The 17,842-nt window shown below is 30.3% G+C and overlaps 1 protein-coding gene across 3 annotated transcripts; it reads right to left on the reverse strand.

Annotated features, from left to right (window-relative positions):
• Nucleotides 1–4,046: 4,046 nt before the first annotated feature.
• LOC120071770 (E3 ubiquitin-protein ligase BIG BROTHER-like) lies at nucleotides 4,047–10,393 on the reverse strand. 3 transcript variants are annotated; one of them, XM_039024154.1, is made up of 8 exons: nucleotides 9,876–10,393; nucleotides 9,030–9,202; nucleotides 8,350–8,581; nucleotides 7,825–7,883; nucleotides 7,655–7,699; nucleotides 6,899–7,026; nucleotides 5,982–6,090; nucleotides 4,047–4,296 (listed from the first exon to the last, which is right to left on the reverse strand). In XM_039024154.1, exons 2-8 carry the CDS (start codon nucleotides 9,171–9,173, stop codon nucleotides 4,246–4,248), a joined length of 768 nt encoding a protein of 255 aa, XP_038880082.1. In that variant the 5' UTR covers nucleotides 9,174–9,202; nucleotides 9,876–10,393; the 3' UTR covers nucleotides 4,047–4,245. The 3 variants fall into 3 exon arrangements, with proteins under 3 accessions (XP_038880082.1, XP_038880079.1, XP_038880080.1); XM_039024151.1 differs by lacking the exon at nucleotides 9,876–10,393 and adding an exon at nucleotides 9,648–9,844; XM_039024152.1 differs by lacking the exon at nucleotides 9,876–10,393 and adding an exon at nucleotides 9,648–9,841 and having other exon boundaries at nucleotides 7,825–7,859.
• Nucleotides 10,394–17,842: the final 7,449 nt, after the last annotated feature.

The raw sequence follows: 17,842 nt of genomic DNA on the forward strand, positions 1-17,842 counted from the left end.
GATATTGCATTTTCAGTAAATTTATCAACAAGATATAGTTCTTCTTCAATAAAAAGACATTGGAACAGAATTAAGCATATACTCTGTTATCTTTGAGAAACGATCTACATGAGTTTGTTTTATTCAAATAAATCAAATTTTAAACTAGTTGGTTATACAAATTCTGGATATTTATTTGATCCACACAAAACTAAAACTAAGACAGGTTATCTATTCACTGTGGAGGAACTATTATATCATGGTGATCAATGAAACAAACCATAGCAGTCACTTCCTCAAATCATTCTAAAATTCTTGCAATTTCATGAGGCTAGTCAAGAATATATATGAGACTAGTCAAGAATATATATGGCTGAAATCAATGACTTAACACATTCATTGAACATGTGGTTTGTCTTCTAGTAAAAATCTTCCAACAATATTATACGAAAACAACACAGCTTGCATAGCCCAAATCAAATGAGGATATATCAAATGAGATATATCAAAGAATATTTCATTAAAGCTTTTCACACTCATGATCTTGAAGAAAATTGTGACATCATTGTACAATAAATTTGTTTGAAGGATAATCTAAGAGACATATTTATAAAGACATTACCAACGGCAACTTTTGAAAAATTGGTGCACAATATTGAAATGTGGTGACTCAAAGATCTTAAGTGGTTTTTTCATGAGAGGGAGTAAATATATTGTATTCTTTTAGGAGTATATATTATATAAAATATGTACTCTTTTTCTTTCACTGAGATTTTTTTTTTCCATTGGGATTTTTTTCTAGTAAGATTTTAATGAGACATATTTACATAATAGGCATCTAAGGAGATATTATAAATATTATGATAATAGATACACATTAGATGCTCATGCCTAATGTCCATTGACCATGTGTCATACTCCCATTTCCCCAAATGTTGTCCATGTGTCCAAGATTACACAATATTAATGTCTATATAGTCCACCTCTTACTTGTTAAATTGCCTATAAATAGTGGCATTTGATAGATTTTGTAAGACACACGTAGATTGATGGAAATTCCAAGAATTTTGGAGAAAGTGAAGATTTCTTAATTTCCTATTTTCTATAGTTTTCTTTATTTATTTCAAATTTAGTTATTTAGTTGTTTTGTTTTATTTATTTATGTATTATTTTAATATTATATTTTTCGATATTTGTATTCCCATTATGCCTCGTTTTCTCCTCAAATTAACAACAGTTGAATCATTAAACTTTTATATTTATGTTTAAATAGCTCCTTAAGTTTTAAAAAACATGTAATAAGTCTTTGACCTTTCAAGTATGTACCAAATAGGTCCTTCAACTTTAAAACTATCATATAGGTCCCAAAAAATTTGATGTTGTGTCTAATAGGTCGTTGATTCATTCCACATTCTTAAGTTTAATGAATTTATATTAGATAGAAAATTGAATTTTGTGTCCAATAAAACCCATTTGATATAAACCTGAAAGTTCAAAGACAATTTGTAATTTAATCACTGAAAAATGCATATCCATTTGGTAACCATTTTGTTTTTGTTTTTGTTTTTTTAATATTAAGGCTATATACACTACTTCCCCCTCTAAATTTCTTCCTTTGTTATCTACTTTTTACCAATAGTTTAAAAAACTAAGTCATATTTTAAAAACTAAAAAAATAGCTTTCAAAAAGTTGGTTTTGTTTCTAAAACTTGGCTAAGTATTCAACCATTGTACTTTAAAAGATGCAAGTCGTGGTGGAAAATTGGGAGAAAATAGGCTTAATTTTAAAAAACTAAAAATATAAAAAAAAAAAATTACCAAATGGGGCCTAACCATTTTCTTTTTAGTTTTTTTATTTTTGAAAATTAAGTCTATAAAAACACTCCTTCCATCTTTAAATTTCTTACTCTGTTATTTATGTTTTCAAAAATCAAATCAAAGTTTGAATTTTTTTTTTTTTTAAAAAAGTAGTATTTAAAATAAAAATTGAAACCTCGCTAAGAATTCAACATTTTTATTTAAGAAAGATACAAATCATTGTAAAAATTTGAAAGAAAATAGACTAAAAATTTTTTTAAAAAATGATTATCAAATAGGACCGTAAGTATCAATATGAGTATAATTCAATCAGCTCAAATTTTCCCGACATTTGAGGGAAAAAATCTAATCACAAATCTAATTATATTGATCCTAAAAGAAATTATGATAACCTTGTTGTCGATATAATAAATGTAAGAGGTTACAATAACATAATTATACATTCCATATGGAGTAACTTTCCCTAAGTTTGCGATGCTAAGGTAAAAGTGATTATAGCCTCAATTAATTACATTAAATTAAATAGTCTTCCATATATAGCAAAATTTTAGAATTATCCGACACTGATAGACTTCTATCGGTGTCTATCAATATCACTGATAGAAGTCTATCGGTGTCTATCAATATCACTGATAGAAGTCTATCAGTGTCTATTTTACGTCTATCATTGATAGTTCTAAAATTTTGTTATATTTTGTAAATATTTTAGTTTATTTTTCAATATTTAAAAGCAACCCCAAAAATATTTGTAAAACTAAATACATGCAATTAAGAAAATAAATAAATAAGAAGATGAGATTGAAAAATTTTAGATCTTAAAAGAAACAAAAATGGAAGTTATCAGAAATAGTATATTTAAGTTTTTACCTTATAAAAATAGTCTTTCTCGATACAACTCGGGCAAGATTGACTACCAAAATTCAGTTTAAAAACAACTTTTTTTTTACTTATTGATTGTTCTTGACCTTCTCAAAACATCTCGCTTGATTACTTGTTAATTCTTTTTAGGTAATCTTCCTAAATCTTATATCAAATATTATATATTTTAAAAATTCAGTTATGTTTACTAAATATCATATCATATTATCACGTGATTTTTTAAATTTTTAGCATAATTTATGTCTTCACGATTATATGAATTTCCAAAATTCCAAATAGGTTTTCCAATTATCAAAATAGATTCTCTAAATTAATTCAATATTTTTAAATTTTGGAAAAGATCAAATTTTGCAAAAAAATTGGATGAGCTTTTAGGATATATGTAGAATCTCGATGTTAATCCTACTCGAGATTCTACCAAAAAAGCTCAAATATATGAATTTCGATGTTAATTATGCTCAGAATTTTATCGAGAAAGCTCAAATATATAAAATTTCGATGTTATTTTGCCTAAGATTAACATCAAGATGCACATAATTTCTATGTATAATCTAGCAAGATATATCGAGAAAACCACAAACAATCAATAAGTATAAAACTTTTTATTTTTCAACTAAAATCTCATAACTGATCTCGCCCGAGATTGACCAAGAAAAACTATTCTTACAAGTATTTAAAAAGAATAGGTAAAAACTCAAACGTGCAACTTCTAATAATTTCCCAAACAAAAAAGTAGAGCTAGTATCAAATAGATAATTTGAACAAGTATTGAATATGACTAGATGAAATGAAATTTATTCACATATTTCAAGTTCAAACCAATTGCGCAAGAGTTTGAATTGTTGACCTCTTCGTCGAGGACACATACCGATATTTTAATTTTAAAAAGCAAAATTAAAAAGAATATCAATAATATAAACTTGACAAACAAAAAATATCTAATTGACATCAATAAATAAGTTCAAATATACTAATCAGTAATGGATTAAATACATTTAATCTCATTAGTTGAATAGTAGATCAACTGATCAGTCAGTCCTAAATCACAGCTATAAAGAAGAAATAAAAAACAATATTTTTTAAATTCAATTAAAGACTGAATTACAAAATTCCTATAAAATACTCTTGTTCATGGATACATAAGAAGAGTATTTGCGGTGAGCGATGATCGAACACGCGTTCATGGATACATAAGAAGCTAAAGAAACTAGTGATTACCATTCCTAAACTTACCAATTCCTTTCCCAAACCTTTTCACATTTCAGCCTCTTCATTCCCATATACCACAAAAAATGACACTTGAGGTAGGATTGATATTATCCTTACACATCTCTTACCTTTGTCAAAAAAAAAAAGAAAAAGCCAAGCCAAACACCAAACACTGGTAAAGCTAATATAAGGGAATTAATCTTTATTCACTTCAGCACTGCCATATCACTAAAGTGGGAATATTTAAGAAAGAGAATCAAGAGATTGCCACTCCATATTTTCACAAAAATTTCAAAAATAATAAACAATAACAAGATTATGTTCTTCTGTCATCTAACAATGAAGTAGAGAAGAAGACTTTTAGCGTTTTGAAGTATCACCAAACACCTCTGTGTAACATATGGGGCAAGCCTGCACAACAAAGCATAGAATTATTCACTGAAAAGACTCCTCTGGATCTGCCTCACCAAAAAGAAAGGTGAAGAATCAATTAAAGATGATCTTCATCCTTACTTTATTAAAGAACTGAAGTTGCTTGAGAGTTTGGGTTTGAAAATTGTTTTCTGAAAGTTGTTTTTCATTGGTTTCTTTAGAAGATGTTGGAGCTGTAAAACAATGATCTAAGTACAAAATAAGTCTAACCTTGGTTTTTTAAAAAATTGTGTTGCTTTCTCATCACTTCTTTATTCCCTCTTTCTTATTCAAATGATTTTTCTCATCAACATCCGTGTCTCTATTACATCACGGCAAAACCAAATGGTTCCAATAAAATCCAATGATGGTAGTTGCGGGTTCGAGCCCCGTCAGTCCCAACGGATCAAAATCTAATACAAAAATACATACAAAATTTCATCTCTCCATTTTCTGTGAAAAGGATTACATATAGTTTTCATATTTCTTAAGGAACATTTGAATTGTTAGTCAAATTTTAGAAACAAAAAAAAAAAATAGTTTTCAAAACTTGGTTCGGGCTTTGAAAACATCTATAAAAAAGTAAATAACATAACCAAGAAATCTGTAAAAAGTAAATAACATAACCAAGAAATCTATAAGTGGAAATAGTGTTTATAAGTTTAATTTTTAAAAACCAAAAACCAAAACCTAAGGCCCTTTTGGTAACCATTTGATTTTTTTTCTTTTTAATTTTTGAAAACTAAGCCTATAAACACATATTCTACCTCTAAACTTCTTAGTTTATTATCTACTCTTTACCAATATTTTCAAAAACCAAGCAAGATTTGAAAACTGAAAAAAACAGTTTTTAAAAACTTGTTCTTTTTTTAATTTAGCTAAGAATTTAACTCTTTTACTTAAGAAAGTTATAAAAAATTGTAAGAAGTTGAGATGAAATAGATTTAATTATCAAAAATCAAATGTTTACCAAACGGGCCTAAGGTTACCATTTGGTTTTTGGTTTTTGAAAATTAAGCTTATAAATACTACTTCCATCAAGTAGTTACTTTGTCTTGCTTATCTACATTTTGAGAATGTTTTAAAAACCAAATGATGTTTTTTAAAACTAAAAAAGGTATGTTCTTAAAAACTTGTTTTTGTTCTTAGAATTCTTCTACATTCTAGTGTTCAGTTAGGAAAAAATTAGTACTATGGAAAGAGAAGTGGTAAGGAACCGATACGATTTTAAAAAACTAAAAATCAAAAACCAAATAGTTATTATCAAACAAGAGTTAAATGGTTATCAAATGGAATCTTAGTGCAAAGCAAAGGCAATCAAATAGTTTAATATATCATAACCTACAGATTATAAGGGTGAAGAGTTAATGTACTTGATTTGGAATAGATAAAATCTGACTAGAAAAGTTATCCAAATCCTAATTCCTATAAGGTTGACAAAGGTGACAATGCATTTGTCTGGCAATTTCTAAGAATAGAAATAAACATGAGCACTGTGTTCCAAACCAAATCATGTAATTCTTCTGCTAAACACCCAAAAACCTACCTATAAATATCCATTTTAACTACAGAACAAACATGGTTATTATGCAATCTTGAACAGCTTAAGAATCAGGCCTGCGAAGTTCTACCCAATAAAACAAACAACAATGCCATCACCCTTGCAATCTTACTAATAATAATACCTTGTTGATGCTAAGCCATTTGGTTCCACAACCAGCATGATAGATATGTTTGCATGGCAGAGTGATCCGCCGATCACCTCGTTTATATTCCATCTGGCATATCACACATCTACATCCAATTAAGAGGAACAGAGTTAGGCTCAGCAGGTAAAGGAACAAACTGGACTCTCAACCAGTTTCAGGTTATTACTATATATTAGAAACACCCAAGTCCAAAATGTTCACTTAGCATCTCTCATAAGTACAAAACATAATTTAGTAGAAGTTAAGCTACGTATCGTCATTTGAATACTTGGATTATATATATCTCAAAAAAAGGAAAAGGAAAAGGAAAAGAAAAGAGAAAGATATTTCAGTTAATAGAGTGAAGCAATCCATCAGATGCCATAGGTGATCGTGAGCTCCCATAAATTTATAGAAATATGAATATCTAAGTCTTTTATCAATGCATTACGGAAATAAGCCTAATTAATCAGGCAGTCGAGATAAAAGTAAACACTGTCATTCTCTTTCTTGTATTAATGGAGTGAAAGAATGGGTAAATATAATTTGGACGTAGGTTTGACATGAAATTATCAGAATGTTTTTTCTTTTAAAAAAAAAGAAGGAAAAAAAAACTATCTGAATGCTGATAATCAAAATTTACTTCCCCGAATCATTGATTCAAGATGAAATTAATATAAAACAGACCACAAAGTCTTGCTCATCAATTAAGGAAAATGGAAAATATACATATGCATCTCGCTCATCAGCAAACTTGTATCGCCGAGAAATTAGTAACTTGCGAAGAGCATTGCTTAAGAACTAAAAACTAAGAAGTGAGGATAATGGTTACAGGTCAATGTTAGGAGCAATGAAAGGAAAGAAAAAAAGTTTTAACACATTCCATTAAATGCACATCATAAGTTAAGATATACCTCTCTCCACGAGATTTTTTCCTTGAGAAGAAACTATATTTGTACTTCGATATCGGAAGCAAAGCAATCAATTCTTGAGAAAGACCTCGACTTTGAGTTCCAACTGTCTCACCCAACTCTAATAATTCCTGAACTTGAAATGTTATAGATTTTTATCCACGTATTGAAAATGCAAATGCATACATTCGAAGACAATCAGATAAGATAGCAGATGCCACATAGGATAAAGTTTGTTTAACATTAGTTTGAAAGACTAATATAATATCTCGACCCCAGAATAATAGTTCAGCAGATCTATCATGAGCCCCGGTATCTTCACCAAACTAATAGTTTGAGTTCAATAACATAGGGTTAGAAATTCAAATATTTTACCTCTTGGTTGAGGATACTAGTTGACCTATGCTTAGTTTGGAAGAACAACTTTTTTAAGCTTACGTATTTAAGTGTCTCATCACGTTTTGGCATATCCTCAACCAAGATTTGTTTTTTCCAAGTTCCTTATAGTTATTCTATCACATCCAGTTTAAATTCTTGTTTAATATCAAAGTAGCTTTAAGCATTTGGTAATCAGGATTTTGATATTAGAATTCCCATCGTTTATTCGTCCCCATAACTTAAGGAGATGACATGACAATTGTAACTTGCATTACTTGGTTCTTCTGACTATAGGATTCCATATATTGATGGAAATTGATACTTTCACTACAAATATAAGGGAAAAAAACAAGTAAAAAAAAAATTGTCAAATGCACTAACCTCATAAGTCATATTATCAGGATCTACATTGTCTTGCCAAACAACCTACACTTAAAGATAAAAATCCTATTCATCAATGATTTTGAGCAAAAACACCCGACCAAACAAGTTTTATATAACATGTTTCAAGTAGAAAGTTGATTTATCAAACCATATAAAAAACCACAAACCTGAAAATCATGTGAATTATGGTGTCTCCTTGGACCTGAGAGAAAATCTGTTATCAGGACTACCAAAGAGAGGAAAAATATGAAACATTAGGGATAAAGCAATAACTGAAAATTGAAGAAAGATCCGTGTTTTAAGAACCATATTCCTTTTTGGTATTCTAACAATAACTTATAAGAATCTTCTACAAGAGTTCTTAGTTCATCCATGTATGCAGTGTTCTCTCAAGATCTAACGTTTAGCCTGCACTGAACTCTTGAGAAACAAGTACAAAGACGAACACCACTATTCTCTATCCTAATGAATGTTAATCATAAAATTACTTTTTTTATATTTATATAAAATAATAAAATAAAATAAACCGTTCGGTTTTTTATGTTTCACTCCTACCGACAACATCAATACAAAAGTAAATATTTTGCATACTTCTAGGAAATCTCAATGGTAAACCCAACAGATAAAATAACAAGTGGAAAAAGCCTTTTTTAGGGATGAGAATAATTTAATTACTGTGAATCATCACTTACATTCTACATGGTTGTCAAATGCTATAGTATTTGTAATTTCTTCGAATTCAGGATTTATGGTACTCTGTAAATTAGGCTGAGTTGCAGAGCTTTCGAGCCTTCTATGTTCATAAATTATGGGCTCGTGATCATGCATCCTATAAGCTTGAGGTTGGTTGTAATAAGCAGGACTCCCAAAATCAGAAAACCCAAACTTGTAAAAGTTTGAATTTAGTGGAGGATAAACATTCTCCTGCAAGTGTGAAACTTAATAAGTACATTGTCATTTCCCATTTACAATCAAAACTACTTAAAGCAACCATAGAGAGGAGCACGAGGTTCGAATATAGAATTTTCCAGCTTATAAGTTATAAAGAGAGGAAGGTAACTTTCAACTTAAAGGAAGATTCGACTCAAAAAGGAATGTCAGACGAAGAAAAACCAAAGAAATGCAAAGAAACTTCTCCAAGATCAATCCCTAGAGAACAAATGTCAGTCCCCCTCAAAAAATGCATATATTACGTCCTTTCATTTCACGAACAAAGAAAATAATCATGTGCTGCGAAGAAGATGATTCTCCATAAAGTTAGAACGACAGAGAAGCCTAAAAAGTAATAAAAATAATAAATTGAATAGTTCAATAGCAAGGAACAAATCAAGTTCAGGAGTTTGGAACACAGAAGGAAGCAGATCTAAAGTACCTGAGAATGTGAAGCACCTGAAAAAATGAAATTTACGTGTTCGTAGGTAAGTCCTTCAAAGTATTCCAGAAAACTTCCAGCAGTGTTATAAGGATAATTGGTGTTAACATGATGAACTTCTGTCTGCGTGTTGTTCCAACTCATTTCATATACAACTGAATCCGATAAATATTCTGTACAATACAGAAACATCACAAAACCAAAAAGAATATTCCAGGCAATAAACTAAAAGAGAAAAAAGCCACTCCAAACTGCTCACCAAAGCCAATCCATTACAAAACTTTATCAAACTAAACTGTTCCAAGTTCCAACCAACAACTTGAAACAGAAGAGAAAAATAAGTAAACCCAGTATTGTTTTACCCCTAAATGTGAGAAAAAGGTAATGAAATACCAGCCCCTAGAGTTTCTGATGTCCTAGATTTAAGAAGCAGCAGTAATTCAGTAAACACAGACAAAAATTACACAGATCAGACAAGACATTTCGCTTTAAACTATCTACCACAGCCAAAACCATGACTCAGCAAATCTCTAGGCTATCAGATCAAGAAAACTGATAAAAATCCAAATTCTCCAAAACCAAGCAACAATTAACGAATGAAACATAATCAAAGAGTACCTTCGGAATTAAACTCCCTAATTCCTTCTACATTCTGCAATTGCTGATGCAGAACATACATAAAAGCCAAAAGTAAACCAAAAAGGGGAAATCAAGCAAGCAATCATTGCAGCCCCAAATCTCCCTTGTTCCATCCAAATTAAACACAATCAAACGAACCACACCACAGTCTTGAAGACAAACAAAAACAAAACGAAAGAACCAAAATGTAGGTGGTTTGAAACTCACATTTCAACGACGGAGCGATCCGCAGAAGACAAGCAACCAGCTCCGACGCCGAATCCCAAGAATCAAAAGCTCAAAAGAACATGTGGGTCAGCAGAAAAGAACCCAATTGGAGGAAGAAGTGAGGGAAGAGTAGAAGGAGATATGAAGGAAACAAACAAAAGGGGTGGCTGGGAAACTAGAGGAAAACGAAGTGGGGGAAAGAAAAGAGAAGAAAAAGAAAAGGGGATTGATTCGATTAAAGGAAAGCGACAATGATCAACTTTGATGAGGGAAAAGAGAGAGATAGAGAGAGAGAGAGAGAGAGAGTCTATGGTTGAATGATTGTGGTTTCTGTAGGTTTCTCGGCGAATTTGGATCGAAGGCTTAGAGAATTTTTCTCGCTTTCTTTCGCTTCTTTTGTTGTTTGTGAGAATTCACAAACTCTCTCTCTCAGTTTTCTTCGATTGCGTGCGAGGAGAGATTCCATTTCATCTTCTCTTCAATTACAAATTTCTTCTCTCTGTAACTTTTCTATTCATATGCTCTAACAATTTCAATTTAGTTTTCGAGAGCCGTTTTCAAATTAAAAAAAAATGTAAATAAATTAATAAAATATCATTATTTATTGTCATCTATCATATCACAAATGATAGTAATATTTTACAATATTTAAAAATATTTTCAATAGTTTTACTATTTAAAATCATCCTTCTTTTTAAAATCTTTTCTAGTTTTATGATTTAATCATGACTTTTTAATTTGTTTCTATTTAGTCTCGGACATTAAAACTTGTCTAAGACCTTTTTAACCTTTTAATTTTGTGTTTAATATATTTTTTATTATTTTATGTTTCTTAAAATTTAACAAATTAAAGTGTAGGATTTTATTCATAATATATTAATTAATTTTGTTTAAAAAAATAATAATACTGAATATGTCGAGATTTATTCGACATAAAATTGAAAGTTTTGGATTTTTTAGACAACTTTGGAGTTCGAGGGCTTTTAAGACGTGAAATTAATAACCTATTTAAAATCTCATGACTTTAAGGATTTCAATCTATAATGGATTTCAAACAAATATTGTTGCGCGATATCGCAAAAAAGAGTGGTTTTTGAAATCCAAAGTGATTTATAATTCTATTTTTACTCTAAAAACTTTAAGGAACAAAATTGTCGGATTTCGCAAGATTTCATTGGATTTCAAACTAAAATAATTATTCAACTTTGTCATATTCTAATTTTCAATTAACACATTTTAGTTAAAATCTCATATTAATAAATTCTTAACTTTCTTTCTTTTTGTTGGTTACCATTCGAACACAAAATTTTAATTATTTTAATTTCAAATGTTTTTCATTTCAAACAAAATAACTAATTTCAAATCATTTATTATACTTCAAATCACAAGATTTAAGATCATTTTTTAAACATTTTTTAATCCATTATCATATCTCACTGATGGACAAGAAGGCACGTCGACTTCAACAGTGATCCTTCCACGTGTATCATATGTCACCATTTCATCCTTCCCTCTCAAATCCTCAACTCTCTCCTCTATCAAGATATCTCAGTTTGGATTTTCATCTCCATTTTTCAGATCTTCAAGGTATCTCAATCTAGATTAATTTATGAACACTTTATAAAATATTAAAATTTAACCAAATTATAAGATTAGGTTGAGATTTAAAAATTAAAGTGGTTTAGCTCAATGTCAATAAAAATTTACAATATACTTACTCTTTTAAATCGAAGTTCAAAACTTCCATCCATGCCATTTTAGACTAAAAAGGAAGTTTTTTTTTTAAGGATAAACAATTGCAATGGTAAAGATCCAACTTCCGGCTTCTAAACGAGAAATCTATGTCTATTAACATTGAGCTAAACTTGATCTGCTAAAAAGAGAGCTAGAGACTTTTAGAACTATATGGATTGTAATTTAAGCTTGATTTTTCATTTTTTAATACTTTGTATGGAGATGTTTGTCGTTTTGTGGGAGGGGATTGGGTAGCATGCAGGATAAATGATCATGCAGCGGAAGTTGATTTGATCAATTTTCACTCTAAGATGCTCAATTTAGAGGATTAAACATGCAATTAAAAAAGGAAAAACAAAGTTTCAAGAACACTTACCCTTGAAGCTCTAAATTCTCCTTCAATTCTTGATGAATTTCAGCACCACTTGATTGTAGACCACCACAAGAGTTTTCTCTACTATTCTCTGGGCTTAGATTGGATGGTGGGATTCAAATTTGTGGTGAATTTGAGAAGGAATGAAGGTTGGGAAGAAGATGAACAATGGAATGAATTTTGCAAAATTAACCTTTTTTTCACAAGATTCTTAACCATTTTTATGCCAAAATCATCTCTATTTATTAAAGAATAACATGCAATCCAATTGCATCAAAATTTGACAACACAAAATGATTAATTTGTTGGTTAATTGTGAAGAAGACAACCAAGCTCCTAGCTTAGTTAGTGGGAAAATCGGTGGAAAATCCAATCTTCAAAATCATTTTAGAATCAATTTTTCAATGAATTTCCAAAAAATTGAATTAAAATTTATTTTTAATTTAAAAAATAATTAAATAAATACAAATAATTTAATATTTAATTAATTTAATTAAATATAATATTATTTTAATATAAAATAATATTATTTTTTTCCACTTGTCCCGATTTTTCTAAAAACGATATGAATCCCTATTCATATGATTAATATTTAAATCATATTTAAATATTATAATTAGCTCTATTTGTCCGTTAAATTCGTAATTAAACGTCGATATATCGTATATATCTTACTTTTCATTCCTTAAGCCAAGATTTGAACGGTTCAAACTCATTCACCACCCTATCTAAGATTTTAGTCCATTTATGAGCTAGTAGAGGGACCTAATGGACCTACAGATCATGAGCTCCAACGATCCGAGATTAACCGGCCAAACTCTTTAACCTAGTTAACCAACATTCGTTAACTAACAGGACACTCCACTAAAGCCCGTAGCTGCATTCTCTTCACTGTAGATATATTTGTGTCCATTTGATATAACCGTCATCGATAAGTCAATCCTTCACAGGTCATTCATAACTTCAGCTAGGTCAATTACCGATTTACCTCTGAATTACATCTTTTCTCCTTAAGTACCACTGTCTCTCTAATGAACAATTGATTTAGGATCTAATCACTAAATCCATTCCCTCTCAAGCCAATGAGAGGATGAGGCCCCTTGTTCAAGACCCGGGAACAACACTTAAGAGAACAACCTTTCTACTATCCCTAAGTTGGGTAGAAGTGAATTCCGTCTTGCAAATTCTATGTCCTCAGCTATCTACCCAATCTTATCCTTGAAATGGGAGGAATATTGAGCAGTGCTATTGAGCTTACTCTCACCTATGCAGATCAAGGGATAATTCTGAAGAAACAGAAGTTCATAGATAGCTCAAGATTCAGATCAAGTTATCTAGGTCATCGTCAAGTGAAATTAATCAGTGTTAATCGTAAACAGTGTTAATACGTAACAGTGATTATTTCAGGGTCAGTCTTACACAATCTTATTATGTAGAATACCCCCGCTCACATGTCTATACATGAACAAATCAGGATCACTTTATTTATGACACCTTACAACATTTGTAACAATCATGAAGCAGGCCATATTCAATAGTGTCTCCAGGAAGAGGTACCCAACCTGATCCATGTACTATAGACTATTTAGGCTACTTACTCGAACTTTGATCCTGTTTATGTCTCCACATAAAGTTCAAGTATTCATAATAATAGCCAAGGGTTCGTAGTTTAATTGGATTTAGAATAAACAATTAATTCACTTGAATAACTTCATATGTACTAAAATTCACTTATTTACAAAAACTACGAGTTTTAGGACATACAACCTAACACGCGTTGAATGACAGGTGAGCGCGTGGGCGATACTTTCTTTAACTGTCCAACTGCCCATTCACCTTCCTTCCAATTTTGGACTAAATGTTGCAATTTTTGTTTTTCTAAATTAAAATATAATAGTTAATTATAAATTCAGTCCCTAAATTTTGAAAATTTGGTATCTTGGTTTAAATTTTATTTTAGTAATTCACATCTACTATTTCTTTAAACTAGTTTTAGAATATTCTCTGCTTTCATTTGTTGTATTTGAAAAAAAAAACTCTATTTTATTTGTTATTTTGTTATTTTGATTAGAATAGTTAGATATACCAACTATTATAATTGGGGCCTAAAATATGGAGTATCCGACCTATAATAGCCCATTCTAAGAGTGCAACAAAAAATTTAAAAGTCAAACCGATCCATTGGTTTGATTTGGTTTTTAGTATAAAATTGGATATATTGATTTATATTTGGAGAAAACAAAAAAGTATTGGTTCAAATAAGTTTTTTATTGAAAAAATCAATCAAAATTGAACCAAGTTGAGAGTGTATTTATATACCCTTAAAAATAAACTATAATATTAAGTATCATTTAGTATTTAATTATTATGGTGCATATATATTTGTTGTTTAGAAAAAAAGACCAATTATTATGGAGCATTTATGTTTTTTTATTTAGAAAAGTATCAAGAAAAAAAATTAAAAATATCCAATTTCAATCTATAAAAAATGAAGGTTAAAATGTTGTTTTGATCCCTATACTTTCTTATTTGTTCTATTTTTGTTCTAATACTTTGAAACATCTAATTATAGTCCCTGTAGTTCCAGAAAAGCTAAAAAACAGTTGATACGCTTAGTGTTAAGGTTAGTTGAATGTTAAAATGGGATGGTGTGTAGAAAAGGAGAGAGAGAGAAAATAACTTTTTTTGACGCACCATCTCATTTTGACGTTCAACTAACCCTATACTAATAGGAGAGACTATTTTTTTTAGCCTTTTTTGAAATTAGAAGGACTATAATTAGACTTTTTAAAATTCAAGGACTAAAATAGAACAAATATGAAAGTATAGAGACAAAAAAAAGATTTTAACAAAAAAAAAAAAGAGAGAGAGAAATAGATCCAATTATAACTTAATATTATCAAAAAGAACCAATTCAAAACTAGAAATAAAAAAAATGGAAGAAAAAAAGAAAATACCAAGAACCAAGAATAAAATCGATAATAAATCGAACCAAATAAAAATAATCCATTGGTTTTTTTTTTATTGGACATCGGTTTGGATCTCTTTTTTTATAAAATTGATTGGTTGGATTTGATTCTTGATTTATCCCAAAACTGACAAAATCGAACCGAGTTCACCCCTAGCCAAGTTGGTGGCCCAAACACCTACTCATATATTAAGTTAACTCATAGCTAACCTACGCATTGTTCAACTAATTAAGTCATACAAAAGGTTAAAAATTTTAAACCCCATTTCTAAATATTATTGAACTAAAAAAATGACTAATTTCACTCCTCCACCTTATTCTTGTCTGCTTTATTTGCCGTCTATTAAAAAATTCTATTAAAAAATTTACTTAAATGCATCCCCTCATCTCCTTTATTTGAATTTTAAAAAAAAAATTGGGTGTAACCTATCGTGCAGATCAAAAACTATCAAATCAAAATCTGCCACGTGACAATTTTTGTTCAAAAAAATAGAATTTTTTTTATATGTATGAAAAGATGGTTACATAGACTATACCTAATCTTATTCTTTAAATAATATATTAAAAAAAGTCTTTTTAAGACTAAATGGAATCCAAATATGAATCAAAATTGGAATCTTTACATACTATTGGGTTAGATTGGAAAAGAGATTGAGTATCCTACCAACTTTGTGAAATCAAAAAAAGAAAATGGACCAAATTCCAAATTTTATTTTTTTGGTATGTCTTTGGAAGTGGTTGACCTTGATTTAGAAAGACAATAGTTGAAGAAGGATGACCAACACCATCTCACATTCTTGACTCTTTTAAAAGGTGAGTTGGTGACTGTTTTGGGGGTTTGTTAAGAATCATTCCTCCTAAGAATTTAAAAGAATTAATATCTTTTTTCTTTTTTTATTTTATGCATAGATTTTATTTTTATTATTGTCATTTTTCATGTGACAGTAGAGATGACATTTTTATAACTTTGGATGAGTATTAATTTTTTTTTTTTAAAACAACCAATTTGGATCGCATATATTATTTTAAAGGCATGTATATTTAATATCTGAAATTTAAATATCAAGGGTAACAAATATAGAATATACATAATAATTAATGTCTCGGATGTTTTTTCAGTACAACAATTGTGGAGTAGGGATTGAACTTCTAATATCACTGAGTCAAGTTTACTTTAGTTAATGTCTAAGAGTTAAATGTCCATGTTTGTTCTTCATGCTTTGATGTTGTAATTTAAATAACCATAACTTTAAGAAAAAAATTGCTAGAAAATTGTCAAAATTTACTTTTTTAGTGATTTTTTTTTTCCTTATAATGTGTATTCTATATAAATAAAAATATTTTAATCCAATTATGTTTTAAAAAAAATAAAATTTTAACTTTGAATTTTCAGCCTAATTTTACTTATTTTTTCAAATTTCAACCTAACTTTACTATTTTTTGGCTTTAACGGATAAGGGTTACACTTATGTTAAAATAATTTTAAATTGACGATATAAGTTACACACTCTATATTTTCATTCCATTATCATTAGGAATTTGCATTATCTAGTTGTTTATATATATAACATGTTAATGCCGAAAAATAGATCAATCGTGAATTTGAACATTGGTGTAGTGTTAATCCACCACATTCTAATGCTCAAGATAGTCCTAGGTTTGTGAGTAACTTGGCAGTAAAAAACAGATGAAAATTTACGACATATCTTTGACCAATAACTTTGGTTGTTAAATAGGCTAGTAATATCTAACCTATGCTTGGACTCATAATTGTCCCTCTTAAATTTCTTAAACTGTTGAGCTATTATTTGTTGGATGATTACACTCCATCAATTGAGGTTGTAACCAATGTTTAATTTGATCACCCACTCAACTCCTCAATCATTTCTTTAGGGATCGTATTTAAGAATTTGGACAACTCTGAGGTCCTCCACGGGTCCTACAAAGGTCACTCAAGAGTCCTTGAAGGCTCTCCATGGAATTGTTAAGTCCTCTATTGGTCCTCCAAGTTTCTCCATGTAACTCCTAGGTTTTCTATAGGTCATAAGGTCTTTCATGGATCCTTCAAGGTCCCCCATGTGACTCCTAGATCCTCCATGGGTTCTATATTGAAGTCTTCCATGGGTCCTCCAAAGTCCTCCATGTGATTCATAGGTCCTCCATGGGTTCTATTGAGGTCTTCCATGGGTTCTCTAAGGTCCTCGATGTGACTTCTAAGGTCCTCCATGTAACTTCTAACTCCTTCATGGATTCTATTGAGGTCTTTTGGATTATCTAAGGTCCTCCATGTAACTTCTAGCTAAGTCGTGCTTCATGAGTCCTACCGAGGTCCTCCATAAGTCCTACTATGTTCATCCATGGATACTACCGTGGTCCTTCATGAGACTACCAAGTCTTCTATGTGTCTTGCTAATTTCTTCCTTGGGACACTAGGTCTTCCATGCCTCATCTTAGCTCCCTTTTGGGTCCTCTTAGCTCCTTCGTAGGTCCTATTGAGGTTCTACATAGGTCATTTGAGCTCCCTCGTGGATCCTCTGAGCTTCCTCATGGGTCCTACTGAGGTTCTCCTAGGTCCTTCGAGTTGCTCCCTCATGGGTCCCAAGCAATCCACTTGGATCAATCTCTTAACGGCACATGTGGCTATTAGTTAAATGTGGATCTCATTGACCTTAGTCTGCCATCTCAGGCTTCCTAACGCTCTGGATTCTCAGATTTAAATCATCTTTGCTATATGTACCCATAACACAACACACAATCAAAAGATATATGAAATCGAATATCTTTTATTATGTTAAATTGATGTCTCCAAACTTGAGGGACTTGCATTTTTATCGGAAGATAAATATCAAGTTATTCATGTGGTGGTTTTTCATGCTATAGATGTTCGTCCTC

This window comes from Benincasa hispida, chromosome 2 (genome assembly GCF_009727055.1).
Source record: "Benincasa hispida cultivar B227 chromosome 2, ASM972705v1, whole genome shotgun sequence".
In the NCBI taxonomy this organism is placed as follows: Eukaryota; Viridiplantae; Streptophyta; class Magnoliopsida; order Cucurbitales; family Cucurbitaceae; genus Benincasa; species Benincasa hispida.